The sequence below is a fragment of the Lampris incognitus genome, chromosome 10, assembly GCF_029633865.1.
Source record: "Lampris incognitus isolate fLamInc1 chromosome 10, fLamInc1.hap2, whole genome shotgun sequence".
In the NCBI taxonomy this organism is placed as follows: Eukaryota; Metazoa; Chordata; class Actinopteri; order Lampriformes; family Lampridae; genus Lampris; species Lampris incognitus.
This window is the reverse complement of record NC_079220.1, coordinates 13321901-13340139: the sequence shown is the minus strand read 5'-3', so window position 1 is coordinate 13340139 and position 18239 is coordinate 13321901. Positions and strand designations below refer to the sequence as shown.

At 43.7% G+C, this 18239-nt stretch overlaps 1 protein-coding gene across 2 annotated transcripts in view; it reads right to left on the bottom strand.

Annotated features, from left to right (window-relative positions):
- LOC130119298 (phosphomannomutase 1) overlaps positions 1–11085 on the bottom strand; it is a 38316-nt gene extending 27231 nt beyond the window's left edge. For both annotated transcript variants that reach the window (XM_056287754.1, XM_056287753.1), the window contains exons 1-5: positions 10742–11085; positions 8466–8583; positions 5072–5148; positions 4728–4819; positions 4015–4114 (exon numbers count right to left, since the gene is read on the bottom strand). In XM_056287754.1, coding sequence (XP_056143729.1) covers positions 4015–4114; positions 4728–4819; positions 5072–5148; positions 8466–8583; positions 10742–10825 — 471 coding nt within the window. In that variant the 5' untranslated portion in view covers positions 10826–11085. The remainder of the gene's footprint in view (positions 1–4014; positions 4115–4727; positions 4820–5071; positions 5149–8465; positions 8584–10741) is intronic.
- Positions 11086–18239: the final 7154 nt, after the last annotated feature.

Sequence of the window (18239 nt, the reverse complement as noted above, 5' to 3'; positions counted from 1 at the left end):
TGTACAGAGGCTGGATGGAAGAGTACAGATGGGAGTGTTCCTGCCATTTCTTTGTGTGAAGTTCCTGTCACTTCATTATGCTGGGAAGGGGGATGGCAGTTTGAAGGACTTATTTTGACACTTTATTTTTATTCTGGAGGGATGTTATCTCTTTACCCACCTTATTATCTGTCTGCCTATCTGTTCATTGATACACGCCGTCCCCTAAAAATAAAAAAGGATATTTGCACTAATAGAGGGATGCAGTGTCGTTTTTAGCTATATTTTTACACTGGGGTGCCTTGGCTGAAAAAAGTTTGAGAAACACTGCCTTAATCCTAGGTGATTTCAACATCCATCTAAATAAAATGCCTGATTCTCTTGGTAAGGCTTTTTTAGCAGTTCTTGATACCTTTGGTTTTGTTCAGTGTGTGAATGAGGCCACCCATTGCAGTAGCAACACTCTTGATCTGATCCTAGCACGTGGTGCAGTTGTTTCTGATCTGACCGTCTTGCCTCCTACATCGGCTGTGTCAGACCATTTTCTTATCAGATTTCAGGCAGTGCTTCCTCGTCGTCGCAGCTGTAGAGCCGATGTGTTCAGCACTCATCATATTAGTCCATCAACCCCGACAGCACTTGGTGACAGAATGCCAGAGGGTCCTTTCACTGTAAATGCAGTTCTTTCGAGACACATGCCTGCAGGAAACTTGAGCAGAATTGGCGTAAAGCCAAACTTGGAAGTTTTTCCCCTTGCATTGCATGACTGTTAAGTTATAAGTATGCACTGACAGCAGCTAAAGCAGCATATTTTTCTCGCTTAATTAACGTCAGTAAACACAACCTGAGATTTCTTTTTGTCGCTGTAGCTAAACTTACTCAAAACCAACCTTTTGCCAACTGCTCCCCTTTTACTGCCCATGATTTTTTGGGAATTTTTTGAGACAAAATAATTTACTAGCATCACAGACCCTGTGATGCTAGTTTCATATAAGGACTTTCAGAGACATTGTCCAATCTGGTGTTGGCAGCCAAACCTACTACTACTACTAACCTCCTCGACTCCCAACCTGCTAAACGTTTTAAAGAACTTTGGCTGTTCCTGGGTCCCCTAATACTAAATAATATTAATTCATCTCTTACCTCTGGCATTATTCCTACTACTTTCAGAGCCTGTCACTCCGATGAATATGCACTCACAAAAGTGGTGAACGACCTTTTGCTTGCTATGGATTCCAATCCAACCCCAGTGCTGCTGTTACTTGACACCATTGATCATGGTGTACTTTTTAGTATAAATGGTATACTAAGTTCTCTGCAGTAAAATATCTCTTGACAATGGTGTGATCTCCCAAAGTTCCACAGCCAAAAATCTTTGTGTTACTTTTGATCAATCCTCATCTTTTGAATTTCACATTAGAGAAATCACAAGTCGGCTTTTTTCCACCTATGACATTTTGCTAAAATTCAGTCTATTCCATCCATGGCTGACGCTGAGAGCCTAATCCATGCTTTTGTTTTATCCAGATTAGATTACCACACTGTCCTTTTTTTCCAGCCTGTCACTTGCTAGCACTAAAAACCTTCAGATGATTCATAATGCTGCAGCTAGAATATTGACTAAAACTAAAAAATTTGATCACATCACACCAACTCTAGCCTCACTTCACTGGCTCCCTATTCATGCTAGATGTGACTTTAAAATGCTATTTTTAACTTATAAAATACTTCATGGGCTTGCTCCTTCATATTTGTCAGATCTTATATAGCCTTATGTACCATCTCGGGCCCTCTGTTCTCAAAAGTCAGGCCTCCTCTCTGTCCCCAGCGTTAGAAAGAAGTCTTCAGGCTGCAGAGCCTTCTCTTATCGCATTCCCTTTCTTTGGAATAGTCTCCCAGTCACCATCAGAGACAGATCTCTGTGGACTCTTTCAAATCTAAACAGAAAACCCATCTCTTCTCATTAGCGTTCCCTTAGCTGTAATATCTCTTAGATAGTTTGACTTCTTTCTGACCCTGGTCACAACTGTGCTCTTTTAGAAGGGTCTCAGTCTCAATGTTTTTAGGACTGGTAGGTCTCAGTAGTAATCTCTTGGTCTTGTCTGGCTGATGAGAATGTTCCTAAACTTTTCTGAAAGAATCACACCTTTGTAACCTCCTGTTTGTATCTCTGAGCACATGTGTGCCCATGTTGTGTGTCTGTCCCCCTCTCTTTCTTTTTCTCTGTCTCTTGCTTACTTTTCAGGACCAAATTTCTTCCTCTATGTGTCTCTCTCTCTCTCGCCTGATGACTTCGGGATCCAGGATCCTGTTTTTGCTGCATCCTGTCTTGCCTTGGTCACAGTCCCAACCTCCTGGAGATTTCAGCTATTGTTTGCCTTGTTCTCGTTCATAATTGCTTTTATATCATTTGTTTTGGCTATGACAAAGCAGCATCATTCTCATCACTTCTCTCTTCTTCTTCTCCCTTTGTGTGAATGCTGTATCGAAGTCAGTCTCTTGTGTGCAGGGATGGTCACAGATTCATTAAATATGCCTTGCGGGGTGTTCGGGTAGCGTAGCGGTCTAGTCTTTGCCTACCAACATGAGGCCTGGTGGTTCGAATCCCCATGTTACTTCTGGCTTGGTCGGACGTCCCTACAGGCATAATTGGCCGTGTCTGCAAGTGGGAAGCCGGATGTGGGTATGTGTCCTGGTCGCTGCACTAGCGCCTCCTCTGGTCAGTCGGGGCACCTGTTCGGGGGGGAGGGGGAACTTGGGGGAATAGCGTGATCCTCCTACTTGCTACATCTCCCTAGAGAAACTCCTCACTGTCAGGTGTAAAGAAGCAGCTGTGACTCCACATGTATCGGAGGAGGCATGTGGTAGTCTGCAGCCCTCCCTGGATTGGCAGAGGGGGTGGAGCAGCAACCGGGATGGCTCGGCGAGTGGGGTAATTGGCCAGATACAATTGGGGAGGGAAAAAAAGGGGGGGGGGGTCCAGAAAAAAAAAGGAGCCTTGCACTCTCCACTTACAATTTTATTACCCCCTGTACATTTAAATTCGCTTTGCTGAATTGTATGCATCAACTGTATCTATGTGTAATCTAACATTATAATTCTGTTACTTTTGTGTATTTTGTGCATTCGACACCTATTATGTCCATCCTGGAAGAGGGATTCCTCCTCTGTGTACCTGAGGTTGCTCCCATTTTTTTCCTAATAAGGCTTTCTTTTTTCCTCATCCGTATCCAAGGATAGTGTCATATACTGTTGTATATTGTACTGATTGTAAAGCCCTTCGGGACTACCTTATGATTTTGGGCTACACAAATAAACTCTACTTGAATTAAGCAGTAAAACAATAATAATATTCTATACACACATTCATATATTCTCAACAAAAGCTTACCATGACTAGGGACAAACTGTAACCTAGTATACATCTGCAAGGTGAGCTCAGCAGACGGCAGAAGGGTTAATCTTTTCTACATCCTCCATCATCAGATCACTAGCTTCCCCTATATCACAAGGCTCTGTCAACCAACAATAGGCCCTCTGTTGAGCAATTGTGAAAGCTCAACATTGTTTTAATTTTCTCTCTTCGCTTTCCCTGTCACTTCCTTTTGAGAGACACCCCTTGTCCTCTCTTACATCAGCACTGTTGCCCTGTTGTTCTGACCTTTTCCTGTCCCACAGGAAGTAGTGTGTAATTTTTTAAATATTTGTAATTTCATGTTTTGTGTGGGTGTGTGTGATTGCTTTAACCAGCACGAGTTGATGAATTTGTTTAGTTCACGTTTAGGGGGCATCAAGGTTTAGATTTATCTGCGTATTCTCATCTGCAGTGGCCAACAGGTGAAAAACAGGATTCACTTGTATTCTTAGATTGCCGACATTATGAGCAGTAGGCAGTGAGGAGTGCAGCAGCTATAAGCCAAATTCCTGGAAAAATGCATTTAACAAATAAATGATAGTGGTAACGAACCGTGTTTTTCATGACAGCAACTGAATAGTGATTAGATTACCACTGATGACATTCTGCTGGTACTTCACCTTGTCTATCTCCGAGAATTCAATGCGCTCCTCCAGGGTGCAGCTCCGCCCAATGGGGGAGATGTTGAGCATTCCATTACGAAACTCAATGAATGTCCCCCTAAATAGAGGGAGAAAAGGAGAAAACCTTTTTTTTCTTTTTTTTTTATTAAATCAAGTTTTTCAAAGACCTAAAACAGAAAAGCTCTAGATTTGATTTACACACTGGTCCCATAATCACACCAGTCCTGTTAAAGGTACCCTCACCTTCCAGGTTGAAAAGACACTTTTACAAATGCTTATTACATTTACTCCTGGACGCAAACCAACATCCTCAACACAAGACAATCTATTATATATTCAATGTTTCAACCCATACCAAAGCCTGGAGGACAAACTGACCCTGGTGCACTTTCATCTGTCACTTCTTGCTGCTGTGATGTAGACATTAAGAGGCAAGAAGAGTCCCTGAAGCCACCAACATGAGATCTACATTCATTGCCAGCAGTAGGTCATAGATGTGTACCTATGTGTGCACGCTTGGGCACGTATGTTTCTAAATGCGGTTCGTTTGTGTTTGTGCAGCTGAGTCAATAGAGGCAAGTGAATATAGGAGCATGTCTTTCTTTTTGTCATGGGGAAAATACTTCTGACATTGATGTGTACACAATAAAGTCAACTCAAGGAAATGCGCGTGTGTGCATGAGAGTTTGGATGAGGAAGTGAAACCTCACCTTTTCTTGGGTAGTTTGATGAGTCCCATGTAGCTGAGACAGAAGTTGATCAGATCCTGAAGAAGCTCTTCTCCTATCTGGTTCTGAATGGCCTGCCAGGATTAAAGACCACCGCATGAGATAAAACTCTAAATAGAACCGGCAGCTTCTTTTAATTTTTCATTAAAGATGTGCAGTCTGCTGTCTTTTTCTATTCCGACTCACTTCTTCTTTTCCCTCCCTTGTGACCATCTAAGGTCAGTGTATGTTTACACTGACGGAGGTGAGGGGTGTGTAAACTGGTTCACAGACATACTATGCCCGTCCCAACATACTGAAAGTCATATGTCCGTGTACAGGCTTACATGTTTTGAGAGAAGTTTCCCATCTTTGTACTGCACCGTGCCATTCTCAGCGAATACGTAGTCAAACTTGTGTATCACTGCAAGAGGGGAAATGGGAGAACTTGGTCACAGACAGGAACAAAGACCTCCCTGGTGCTCTAGGTGTTATACACACACACACAACATGATATTACAAATATTTACATTACACACTACTTCCTGTGGGACAGGAAAAGCTCAGAACAACAGGTCAACCCAAGCATTGACCCAGTGTTTCTATCTCAGAGCGATTGGTGCTTTGTTGCTGATTACTGTGTGCAACACTACCTGGAAAAGTCCACTTTTTTTCTTTTCTTTTTTTTTTTGAAAACTTTATTTTACAATTTCCAAGTTTTTTGGAACAGGTATACAAGACAACACGAACAACAAAATTAAAATTCGAGTTTATCAACATCTTACTGTACATTGTCCCGAGGCTTTAGCTTCTCCCTGATATAATCCATCGCCCTAGCCAGACGATGAAGTGATACGAAGCACCTCCGGGAACTGGATCCCAAACTTGATGCCCTGGCAGCTCCGGAGGAGCCGCTTAGCTTGGGAGAAGGCCGCTCGCTTTTTCGCCACCGCTGCAGTGTAATCCGGGAAGATGCTCACTCTCTTGCTGTGCAGGGTCAACAGAGCTGAACGGGCGGCTTTGCGGAAAACCTCCTCTCTCTCTTGAGAAATAGTGAAACTTCACCACGATGATCCTGGGGGGTTCTCCTTCGTTGGGTGAGTGCCGCAGGCTGCGGTGAGCCAGGTCTAGGGTAGGGGTGAAGCTGGGGCCTAGTAACTCCTGCAGTAGTTTAGCGATGGTAATAGTAGGCTGCTGGCCTCCGCTGTTCTCGAATCTCTCTTTTATCCCGACAATGCGTGCATTACACCGGCGTTGTCGTCCCTCCAGATCATCTACCTTCTGGCGTAGCGTAGCGACTTTAGATTTTAGCTGGCCGATGTTCTCCTCCATATTCGTTGTCTTGTCTGAGAATGTATTCAGGCCGTCCTCCACATCTTTCAGTCTCTTGTTTCGCCATGCCGTCCTTTATAGAGTCTATTTTTGCATTCAGATCCTCTGTGAATGAATCTGTCTGTGCTAAAATCTTGCTCTCACTGCTCGCGATGGCAGCCATCACCCCAGATAAATCTGTAGAGTCCTCATCTGGGGCCTTCACAAAGCCTGAAGCCTGGTCACCACTGGATTTGTTTTTGCCCATCGCGTCTTCTAAATGGTCGATATACAAGAACAGAGTTGTGAGTCCGGTTTGCTAGCGGTTCGGTATCGTGTGTGTTAAACCTAATTTATCTGTGTTTGATCTAAAAAGTCAGGTCTGATCTATCTGACCTTCCCTGTGACTTGGGCCTGCATCCTCTAATCTCTTACATCATTGAGTTTGTGCGCTAATACACTGACTTTAAACTGTATTTAAGTGTAACTGATACTAAGAGAATAGTAGAATAGTAAGAGAATAATAACTCTTATGTCAATATCTTTATTTATTTCCACACAGTCACTACACAATAAACTGCATAATCCAAAATCCAGTCGCACCATCAACATCATTCAGAAGAGATAACATGGAAGTGCATGCCTCCTGTGCTGAGTGAACGTTTTTACGAAAAGCTGTTGCGTCAATCTTGGTATTCTTGGCAACCTAGTGTTGACTGTTGTGTGTTGGTGTGCAGCCAGTCTTTCCAGCTGTGTGTAAACTCAGTTTGGAGTTCCCACCACGTCGGTGTCAGGGTCAGAAGTCTTTGGCAGGAGGTAGGTGTTTTACAGGTATGTAAACTAAACAATGTCCGACATTTGGGGTCCTTGTGAGACACAGATGTCAGCTATGACACAGTTGACTGTGCTGAGTTTTCATGTTACTTATTGATTGATGCTATTTGTGGGCCCTGAATCGCTACCACAAAATCAGATTAAGACAAAGAAACATTCACAGTGATTGAAAATGAGACAGTCAACACAAGACAATCATATTAGTCTGGCGTCGTGCAGCTTTACTCGGAGAGAAAAGGGAAGTGACGAGGAGACTGGTTATCATGGGATTTTAAGTTTAAAGATTTTAATTGTTTTGTGATTTGACAGTTTTTAAAGCACTGTGTATCCATGGATTAAAGTCCATAACCAGCACTCAAGATACTTTGAGTTGACCGTGAGTTTAAATTTAGCTCATATGTAATGACCTATGCTTCATGTCATCTTACATCACATTTTTCTGTACGCCATCACACCTTACTACAGTTTAGCACGAGGGATATACAGGTTATGTATTAGGGCTGAACAATTTGGGAAAAAATATCTAAGTATGATTTTTCTGACAGATATTGCGATTTGATTTGCGATATAATTTTTGAAAATCAAACTTCAGTTCATTATTCACTGTATAATAAATTTAAAACACGTGATGGAGCCTCATCACTTGAGAACATTGAAATATTAATTGCTCTTTGTAATATTCCAAGGAGGAGAGTGAAAATATACGGATTCAAAATGTATTTATTAAAACAAAAAATGGTATAGAAGTGCGTATCTTTTGTCCATTGTTTTTATGGGATTTCGAAAGCCCTCTTTGGACACCGTATTTATTGCCACCATGTCTTTGGCGAGGTAATGAGTGATGGTGCTTGTTATCTCGTGGTGTCTCCGCGAACTCTTGTCATACGGGGTAGCAGCTACAAAAGACTCTGAAATTGTAGTTTGCCTACTTTTATCTGTTGTGGTGGCAGCAGCACTGCTTTCCTTAATCTTCTTTTTCGAACACTCATCGTATAGGTGTTTATGATGGCCTTTCAAGTGCTGGTACAAGTTTGTTGTGTTACCTCGGGTGGTAGCCACTGTTCGACAGCAGGTTTTGCAGAGCACTGTCGTTTGCTGCACATCATTTTTGGAAAATCCAAAATACTCCCAAATAATCGAAGTGCCACCCTTCTTTGGCACTAATTCTTCAGGTGCTTCTCCTTCCGTGGCTCTGGCAGCCATTTCTAATCTCTTTTCTCTATATCTGTGATTCCTACACCACAAGTTTCCTAAACACTCACACGTGTTATTTTTTTGTTCGTGGGCGTACTCGATCGCTGTAAGTAGGGCCACTTCTGATAGGTGAGTGTGTCTCGTACGTGAGGAGCACTGATTGGTGAGTATGACTGTCATACAAGAAGGACGACACACAGACTGATTCATGCGGTCGACAGGCCCACATGAATTTTTAAACCATATACAACTGCATCAGAGTCATGAGTGGCTGAATTAATCGCACTCTTTGCGGTTAGCTAATCGCGTTAGTTCAAATCGCGATTTCGATTGGAATTCGATTAATCGTTCAGCCCTATTATGTATATGTATGATTTTGACACAATAAACAGAAGCTCTCACCATCGTCCCCTTCCCCGAGCTGCTCTGCGATCTTTGAATAGTCTGACCCTCCAACAATGCCGATTCTCACCTTCTTCCGCAGAGTCTGGAAAAACTCATCCAGCTGTGGATCAATTTTCTGCAAGACAAGAAAAACACAGGACGAGTTGGATTAGCGCCAGTGAAGTTGACTGTTTATAATTTCGGTCCTCGACATGGACAGGAAGGTGTTATTCCAGCTGTGGCCTGCAGAGGTGCCTTTGGAGGAGGCGCAGACAGCACAATGAAAACTGTTCCTATATGACCCTACGCAGCCTAAATGTTTTTGAAGGCTTGTATATTCTAGCAGCCATATATGTACATCTATCCAGGAAGGAAATATGTGAAAATAATTAGTTGCGTGAGAAGCCCTGCATACTAACCCACAAACAAGCACAAACACATACTCGTATCATTATCAAAAGGCAATCTCTTCAGCTTGCATAAGCGTAATCAATATGTCATTACAAAGCACCACCAAAAACAAGATAAAGATCACAATTATTAAACAGGAATGGACGACGACAGTAAACATGTCTGCTCAGTACTAGGAGATGGCTTTGCTTGACCAAAGTACCTCTGTCTTCATGGAGATATCACTGCCTTTGTACTGGTACAAATAGTATTAGACATGATTAATTGTGCTAAAATGGGAGAGAGAAATAGATTTATCAATAATGTCTTTATGCATGCTCAATAACTCAGTTAAGAAAATCAAATCAAAGAGGCCATCTATGGGGAGAGGGAACAACCATCCCTGAACCGGGGGGGGGGGCTAAGAGTACACCTGTCGCCGTCTCACAACACTGTGATTGCAACTATTCCCCAATACTCTGAATAGTACACATGGCCATTGAAACTCTAGTTAATGGTCACAGTAATTTGCATATGAAACCGATAATTTTTTTCAGTCGTCATGCCACTGTATTGTTTATAAGAGTGGGGATGCCTGCAGTCAGTTGAGACCGAAGAGGTCACTCTTCAGTCTCAATTGGAAAGGTTTCTCTCAATAAACGTTGTGTCCAGATGAACTGATTCATCTTTCTGTGATTTATCAATAAACTGTTCCTCTTCCTATGAGCAGTCTCAGCTTTATTTAGTGTCAGACATTTGGGCTGAGAGAAAATGCCTGCGCCTCACACAGGGAGTACTGGATTATGTAATATCATGGCAGAACGCTCCTTACTGTGTCGACCATGACACACAGCTAAACCTTAATCCATTTCCTCTCTCTCTCTCCCTCTCTCTCTCACACATACACACACTTACTCTCTTGCGCTCCTTCTCTCTCTCTCTCTCTCTCTTTGTCCTCTCCTGCGGTATCTCGCTTTCCCTCAACCCCATTACTCACATACAGGCCTGCACACTCGAACAAAAGAAACTAAATGAACCCAAACACCCATGTGCAAACTGGATGCAGTTCTGCCTCGTGTAAGTGAACTGACAAACATAGATCGTCATATGAGCCCATGAAGGTTACTGAAACTGCAGCTGTACCCATCAATGCGAGTGGTGCAGGGTTGTGAAATCCAGATAACTTAAGAGAAATTTCCGGATAGATAAAGACAAATACATGTGCAGTGAAATGAATCTTTCCTCCTTATCATTTCTGAGGAGATTGGTGATTATCTGGATGTGGGGATGCCGTTTTGGAGGCTGGGAGCCCTCTTGCACGTTCTGTTTTGTTATGGTCTATTTTAACAACTTGTCAGATTCATTAAAGCTCAGCTGGGATAACTGGCTGGGGCTGTTGACATGTCTGTTTAGAAACCATTTTTAACAGCTGCGAGGAGCCAGACACCTGACAGCCTATACATGGGCAACACAGTGTTGTTGCATATGTCTAAAGCAATAAAAGGACAATTGCAGCACTCGAGGTTCTGGAGGGGTGTGTGTGTGTGTGTCTGTGTGTGTGTGTGCGCGCGCGCTTTTGTGTGTGTTGGGGGGGTTATTTTCCTTATCGACATATCTGGAATAAAAGACAGTGACAACCTTAAAACATGACATAATAGCTACTGAGACGACTCATCCGAGAGAACCTTTGACTCAATATAGGTTTTCACAACAGGGACACGGACGGCATGCTCCTTGTTGTGCAACGACATGAACACAGGGCAACAACGATCGAGTCCTCATCATGATACGCGAAAACGTCGATAAATAAACAACAACATGCTGCGATTTCACATCGTATTGGTAAACTAACACTCAGTAAACACATCAGCCAAACTAAGGCTGGATCTGCGGCTGTAGCTCACCTCTCTTGGCTCTGTGAGAGTGCCATCCACGTCAAACAGGCAGAGAATAGTTCTGTCCGGCGAAAAGCCCTCTGGTTCGTCCATTTCTAATTTTGAAATAGTGTAATTTGTTGTTGTTGTTGTTGTTGGTTGTAACACGAATAAAAATGACTGACTCCAAGACACACTCGCGCAAACGAAACCCTACTGTAGAAAAAAAGCTGACTGTAAAACAAAAAAAGAAAATAGTCGACGCTCCAAGATCTCACAAATATGCAAGTGAACGTTAAAATTTCAAGCACTTGCGAGCCACTCCATCGGTCACAGTCCTGCGATTCTGCTTTCTCGGTTCCGACTTGGTTTGATTCATGGATTCAGCAGTTCACAACATGTTAATACGCTGGGATCCCTTTTGCAACATGTCAATCACCGCATGAACATTACACGCAGCCAATCAGTGGGCGTGTACGGCTGATGACGTACCAAGGTGGGCGTTGTCCTGACGCAAAAACACAGGAGCCATGCATTCATGCCTGGCAGCAAACTTTTTTTTTGGCAGGGTGGCGAAGGCATTTTTCCAAATGTTGGGTGGTCATTTTGGCTTATTGGTTAGGGTTAGGGTTAGCATAAACTGGTTATGGTTAAGATTAGGGAAAGGCTGTAGAGAATGAATGCAAGTCAGTTCAGTCGCCTGCCACCCTGAGGAAAAAAACAAAACAAAACTCGCTGGCTGTCAGCCTCTCATTATCCATTTGACCTTTCACCTACAATTAAATTGGATAAACAAGTGAGAAGCGGCCAATTTATGCAGCAAACTAATTAATGCTCTGAGACGGAAACCACACGCTGCACACTTCCTGTCCGACCACGGACAGCAAAGATAAAGGTGCTGTATTGGCTCCTGTAGGTTATAAAGTTGGATTTGACTAAGAATGCAGTAATGTAACACTGGATTACAATTGCAATGTTCTTGTTGAAATACATTCCTTTAGTTTTTATTGTATGGTCCTATTTTCCAGTTCTCTGTGAAAAAGCAAAGAAGTTTTATACCAATATATAGATGTTGTACAGACATCAAATGCATAAGCCTCTTAATTAAACGGCCGAGTAAGATTTGTGATCCTTTCATTTCAGAGCTAGGCCTGCATTGGATTGTTATAAAAATGTTGTTGTTGGTGCAAAATGATATATCTTGCATTCCTTATTACCAAGTATGCATATTTTGCACCACAAACACAAGCACGCTCCTCTTGATTAATGCAAGTACATGAATGTCAAAATTCAACATCAGAGCACACACACACAGACACACACACACACACACAAAAAATCATGTCTAATTATTTCAAATATTTCATTTCAGTGAAAGGCTTGCTTGTTAAGACTGAATTGTTTTAGAAAATGTTGTGTAGGTCATACCTGTCATATATATACATCAAGAGCTTTCTGCAGTGAAGAGAGCATGCTTTTCTTTTAGAAAGGCTTTCCACTTTGATAAGCCATGACATCTTTGATAAGCCATGACATCCACAAGAGGGCAGAATCGAATAAACAAAAGGGTTTTAGTCTCAACAAGATGTCAGACATTATGCTAAAGATTGTACTCGGGGACATGTTAGACAACTCAGACTTTTGTCTAATCAATGAGTGAGTTGTCTTACCCAAGTTAGAAGTGATAGCAGTTATGATGCCTTTTCAATCGGACAAACGACATCACACACTATTTAAGATACAACTAAAGACAATAACAACAGCTCATCCCTGTAAAGCAGGGTCATTCCCCATGCAACATCCATACCAAATTCCCCGATAAGCTAACAAGTAACCTCCACATCAACGTTATAAGACACAAAAGTCCATCAGATTTATTTCCATTACGTAAACACATGGCGCCCAATCCCAGTCACACGTCTGTATTGATTATCCCAATGTATTGCTGTTGCTGGCGCCAGGACACAACATCGCGCCGTTGAAATGTGACATATTTACCGTTTCTGATAAGAAACCTCTTTATCTTAAAGCTTTTTTTTATTATCATCTACAACTGGAAAAAACTTGAAAAGACTGTGCCGGTGATGAAAACATAAAATTCTTCTTCAAAGCTACAAGCCCAAAGATAAGCATGCAAACATGCAAACATAATGTCTTATGATAATTTCCATCATGGATTAGGTTTGGGGTTAAAGCAACACCTCATCCACTAATACCTAAATCCCGAATGTTTCCGTATTTGGCTCATTTTAATTGTTGCTGTCAGACCAAATATGACGGACCAAAGTCATAGAAGATCTGTAGTGAGCGTCAATAGCCCAGTCGGTTCAGCCTTTTTGGTGGTTTGTTTGGCTGTGAGTAACATGTTGATTTTCTAATCTTTTTTTTTTTAAAATATATATTTCAAATAAATCTCTGTGATTTGGAGTGATCAGAGCACCAATGTATTAGCTAGTATCAAGTGACACCTAAGCTATGATCTCAAGGATTGCAGCTTTAGAAATTGAACCTCATCTGTCGGTGGTAGTATGCACTGACACAGTGGAAGAAAAAAAAATCAAAATAACAGAAATTTCCCTTTAAAGGAACCGACTTAGTTTCCCGAGTTAAGATAAGATAAAACATGATGAAACAAAGGGCAGATGGGATTGACCAGGGTGTTATTACAGGAGGTGACGTGCTTAATTACTGACAGCATAAATCACCAATACATTTATCTTTTCCCTCTTTCACATTGCTCATAAATCAACACTGCAGTGGCGTGAGGTTCAGATTGGTGACAATATCTTCATATCTTATAAAAAAAAACCCAGTATAACTCCTCTTTTATGTAGCCCAGCACAGTATGTGTGTGTGTTTGAGAACCGCTGCATTGCTCTGTTTATCCACATCATTCATGTCAAATTTCTAGGGCATGAGCTACTAATTGATAGGCTCAGACGCTGTTATGAGGGAGGCAGCAGAGGGCAAATACCAGTTTATCATAAACAGACTAATTATTAGCTGCCTGGACTGAAAACACGTCTCCCCGTCTGACTTGTGTCCCCTCCCATCACAAGGAGTCAATGTCTTTAGCTAACACTCGGCAAGAAATCCCGACGCTTTCTATCCACCAGGCTAGTCCGTCAGCAGAACACCATCCCCAATATGGGCGCATGCACACAGAAAACAGTCTCTCTGTGATTCCCAGAGTACAAACCCATTTTCTTCTAAATGTCCTAAAACAATACAAAGGTCAATTAAAGTAGCCTCAAAATACGTCTGGCTTATCGAGTTGTGAATCCAGTGACGCACACAAAGCCAGTTCCCAATGCCAAATATTTTCTGCATGGTTTAGCCAGTTCAGTCTGAGGGCATAAAGCTTTGAAAGCAAGATCACATCTGAGGAATATGAGCACAGTTCGACGCAGTTATACAGGCTACCTATCTACAAAATTGCCATGCTGCTAGCAGGTGTATGTGTGTGTGTATGTGAGAGAGAGAGAGAGAGAGAGAGAGAGAGAGAGAGAGAGAGAGAGAGAGAGAGAGAAGTGAGCGAGTGAGAGAGAGTGAGTCAGAGAGGAGTGAGTGAGTGAGCGAGAGTGAGAGAGGGAGAGAGGGAGTAAGTGAGAGAGAGATGAGTGAAAGAGAGAGAGCAAGAGAAGTGAGTGAGAGCGAGAGAGTGAGTGAGAGAGAAAGACAGAGAGCGAGAGAGGTGAGCGAGTGAGAGAGTAAGAGAGAGAAAGTCAGAGAGGAGGGAGTGAGAGAGGAGTGAGTGAGTGAGAGAGAGACAGAGACAGAGAGAGAGCAAGAGAAGTGTGTGAGAGAGAGAGGAGAGGAGTGAGTGAGTGAGTGAGACAGAGAGCAAGAGAAGTGAGTGAGTGAGAGCGAGAGGAGAGAGAGGAATGAGTGAGAGAGGAGTGAGTGAGAGAAAGAGAGAGAGAGGAGTGAGAGAGAGGGAGGAGGGAGAGGGAGAGGGAGAGGGAGGCGTTAGACATGAGATGCTATGCTGTGATCTACTGTGGCTACAACATGTAAAAGTCTGATATGAACCAAGAGATCAGTGATTACTGACTGTCGTATTTCTTTATTAATAAGTTACCAGCATCCCCTGAAACATACAAATGGGCACAAAAAAGGGAGGTGTGTGTGTGTGTATGTGTGCATGTGTGTGTGTGCGCACGCCAGGGTTAATGGGTACATGCATAAATACCCATCTCTTTAGATACTGAGCAAAGAGTAGAAGCCGATGGCTTCCATCAAAATAGCGCTCATATCTGTTCCTCTGCTCAGCAGTATGTGCTCAGCTGGGCCCATTTACTCGGCGTAACACAAACAACCACTCTTAACAGCCATATAGTCTCACATCATGTCTCATTCTGCTGTTGTCACGCCGCTTTAAAGAGGCAATAAAATGTAGAGCCTTGCTCCATTTGACGCGGTTTTTATTTCCTCCCCCACGTAGTCATCAGGGTTGTGTTGAAACGGAAGCCCACTTTTATTTTAAAACTACAACCTGTCTCGGATGGCCCGCCATGCCATTATAACGCCAGGGCCGACGAGGCGTGTGTTTGCTAAACCGGAGCCATTTAAAACCAGGGGACCAGGCAGGATCCCGAGGTTCGCTTGTGACGGAAAGTGCCAGAAACACACAACACACGCACACAAAGGGCTTGTAAAAAGGGACTACACAGATGTCCGGGACTCAGCCTCGGGTTTAAGCAGTCTCTCTGTGGGGTGGCGATTCGTGTTTGTGATGATACCATTGTATGTTTTAACATGTGCAGCAGGGACTTTGCGGTGTCGGCCTGTTATTTATTACCTGCATATCCACAGTAACCTCGTGTTAGGGCACACCTGAATATTAAGTTATTATTTTCTTCCCCACACATCAACAGGTATACAAACAAACAAAATAATATGAAAAAGGATGCTATTAGGAGGATAAAAAAGATGCGAGTGAGTTTCACAAATTTTTTCCCCCTTCCCCCCAGCGGCACGGTGGCGCAGTGGTTAGTGCGGTTGACTCACAGCAAGAAGGTTCTGGGTTCGAGCCCCGGGGTAGTCCAACCTCGGGGGTCGTCCCGGGTCGTCCTCTGTGTGGAGTTGGCATGTTCTCCCCCCGTCTGCGTGGGTTTCCTCCAGGGGCTCCGGTTTCCTCCCACAGTCCAAAGACAGGTAGGTCAGGTGAATCGGCCATACTAAATTGTCCCTAGGTATGAGTGTGTGTGTGTGTGTGTGTGTGTGTGTGTGTGTGTGTGTGTGTGTGTGTGTGTGTGTGTGTGTGTGTGTGTGTGTGTGTGTGTGTGTGAGCGCGCGCGCGCGCCCTGTGATGAACTGGTGGCCTGTCCAGGGTGTCTCCCCACCTGCCGCCCAGTGACGGCTGTGATAGGCTCCAGTACCCCTGAGAGCAGGATACACGATTTGGATAATGGATGGATGGATGGATGTTTACACACAGGAAATAAGCACCACATACAGCACCCATAGGCCCATGTTACTTGTCTAGATTAGATGGTGATTTTTTAATAGCCTCTGCAGATCTGGTACTTGGTTGTTAGTCTTTTAGGTCACGTATAATGGGCATTTGGCCTAGTTTTAAACAATAAGTATGGAAAGTATTTGTGCATGTCAAGCACCACCGATGAGGTTTGTAAGTCACGTGTTTGATACATGTAGCCTAATGATGTGAACGTAAAACTGAACGTCATCTGACTGAGTTTGTGAATGAATGCTTCTTATACTTCACAGCAAGAAGGTTCTGGGTTCGAGCCCCGGGGTAGTCCAACCTCGGGGGTCGTCCCGGGTCGTCCTCTGTGTGGAGTTGGCATGTTCTCCCCGTGTCTGCGTGGGTTTCCTCCAGAGGCTCCGGTTTCCTCCCACAGTCCAAAGACATGTAGGTCAGGTGAATCGGCCATACTAAAGTCCCTAGGTATGAGTGTGTGTGTGTGTGTGTGTGTGTGTGTGTGTGTGTGTGTGTGTGTGTGTGTGTGTGTCGACCCTGTGATGGCCTGGTGACCTGTCCAGGGTGTCTCCCCACCTGTCGCCCAATGACTGCTGGAAAAGGCTCCAGCATCCCCGCGACCCTGAGAGCAGGATAAGCGGTTCAGATAATGGATGGATGGATGGATGGATCCCCCCCCCCTTTTTTTTTTCTTACAGATTGTATCCGGCCAGTTACCCCACTCTTTCAAGCTGTCCCAGTTGCTGCTCCACCCCGTCTGCCGACCCGGGGAGGGCTGCAGACTACCACATGCCTCCTCCGATACATGTAGAGTCGCCAGCCGCTTCTTTTCACCCGACAGTGAGGAGTTTCACCAGGGGGATGTAGCGCGTGGGAGGATCACGCTGTTCCCCCCAGTTCCCCCTCCCCCCTGAACAGGTGCCTTGATCGACCAGAGGAGGTGCTAGTGCAGCGACCAGGACACATATCCACATCCGGCTTCCCACCCGCAGACATGGCCAATTGTGTGTCTGCAGGGACGCCCAACCAAGCCGGAGGTAACACGGGGATTCGAACCAGCGATCCCTGTGTTGGTAGGCAACATAATAGACCACCATGCTACCTAGACGCCCAGGTTTCACAATTTAAACATTTGAGATCACAGTCATGGATGGAGGAAACAAGGAGCAAATATTGAATTGCAGTAAATCAGACTGAGGAAATACAATGATGTCCAAAGAGCTGGCCTGTGAGTCATTATACGACTTCTTCCTCCTTCCCCTTGACAAACGTTGTGAAAGGAATGAAACGGTGATCCAAAGTAGGACAGTGTCGCGGTTTTATTACGAGGGCGTTTTGCACCATCATATCCTCGACTTAAAAAAAAAATTTCTCTACACTCAAACGAATAATAAACGAGTCAGGTCACAGGAAAATATGCCATCCGAATATCCTGCGGTCTGCCCAGCACACCAAACAGTATTGACGTGTTTGTGATGTCCGGTGGGAACGCCAAGCTTCCTTTCCTAAAATGAGGTGATTCTGGTTTATGAGCGGTCTGGCTGAGGCTTTTATAGGTTTATTCTGCCTCGCTTTTATAATGGACGATATTTATCAGCGCCACACAGAGGCCTCGTTTTTATGGCCCCGTTGTGACCTTCGCCCATCTCTCAATGTAAACTTTCCCTTCTGCGCTCAACACGGGACACACAGGGAACAAAATGTCGGTGGCAATTTTTCCTATATATCATTTCACGTTTGAGAGATTCCTTTCCTGCCACTCTGTACACAGCAGACCTGCATCTTGCAGACCCCCTTGCCCGTCGGACCGCCGGTCGACATTCCCCACCTCTTCAAAATTTCATCTTGTCAAAATTTCATTTGAAGTACAAGTAGCAGCCTATATTATTGTACCTTTTGGGTAAGTATAAAGGATTCATCAACTTTAAGTACAAGTAAAATTCAAGTACGCAATTCTCAACTCAGACAATTTCAAGTAAAACAACAGAAGAACGAACACACTGCGATAAACAGTGTAGGCCAACACAGCCAAACTTGCCATCGTATGAAATCCTCATCATTTGCAGATCATATAACAGTAACGTG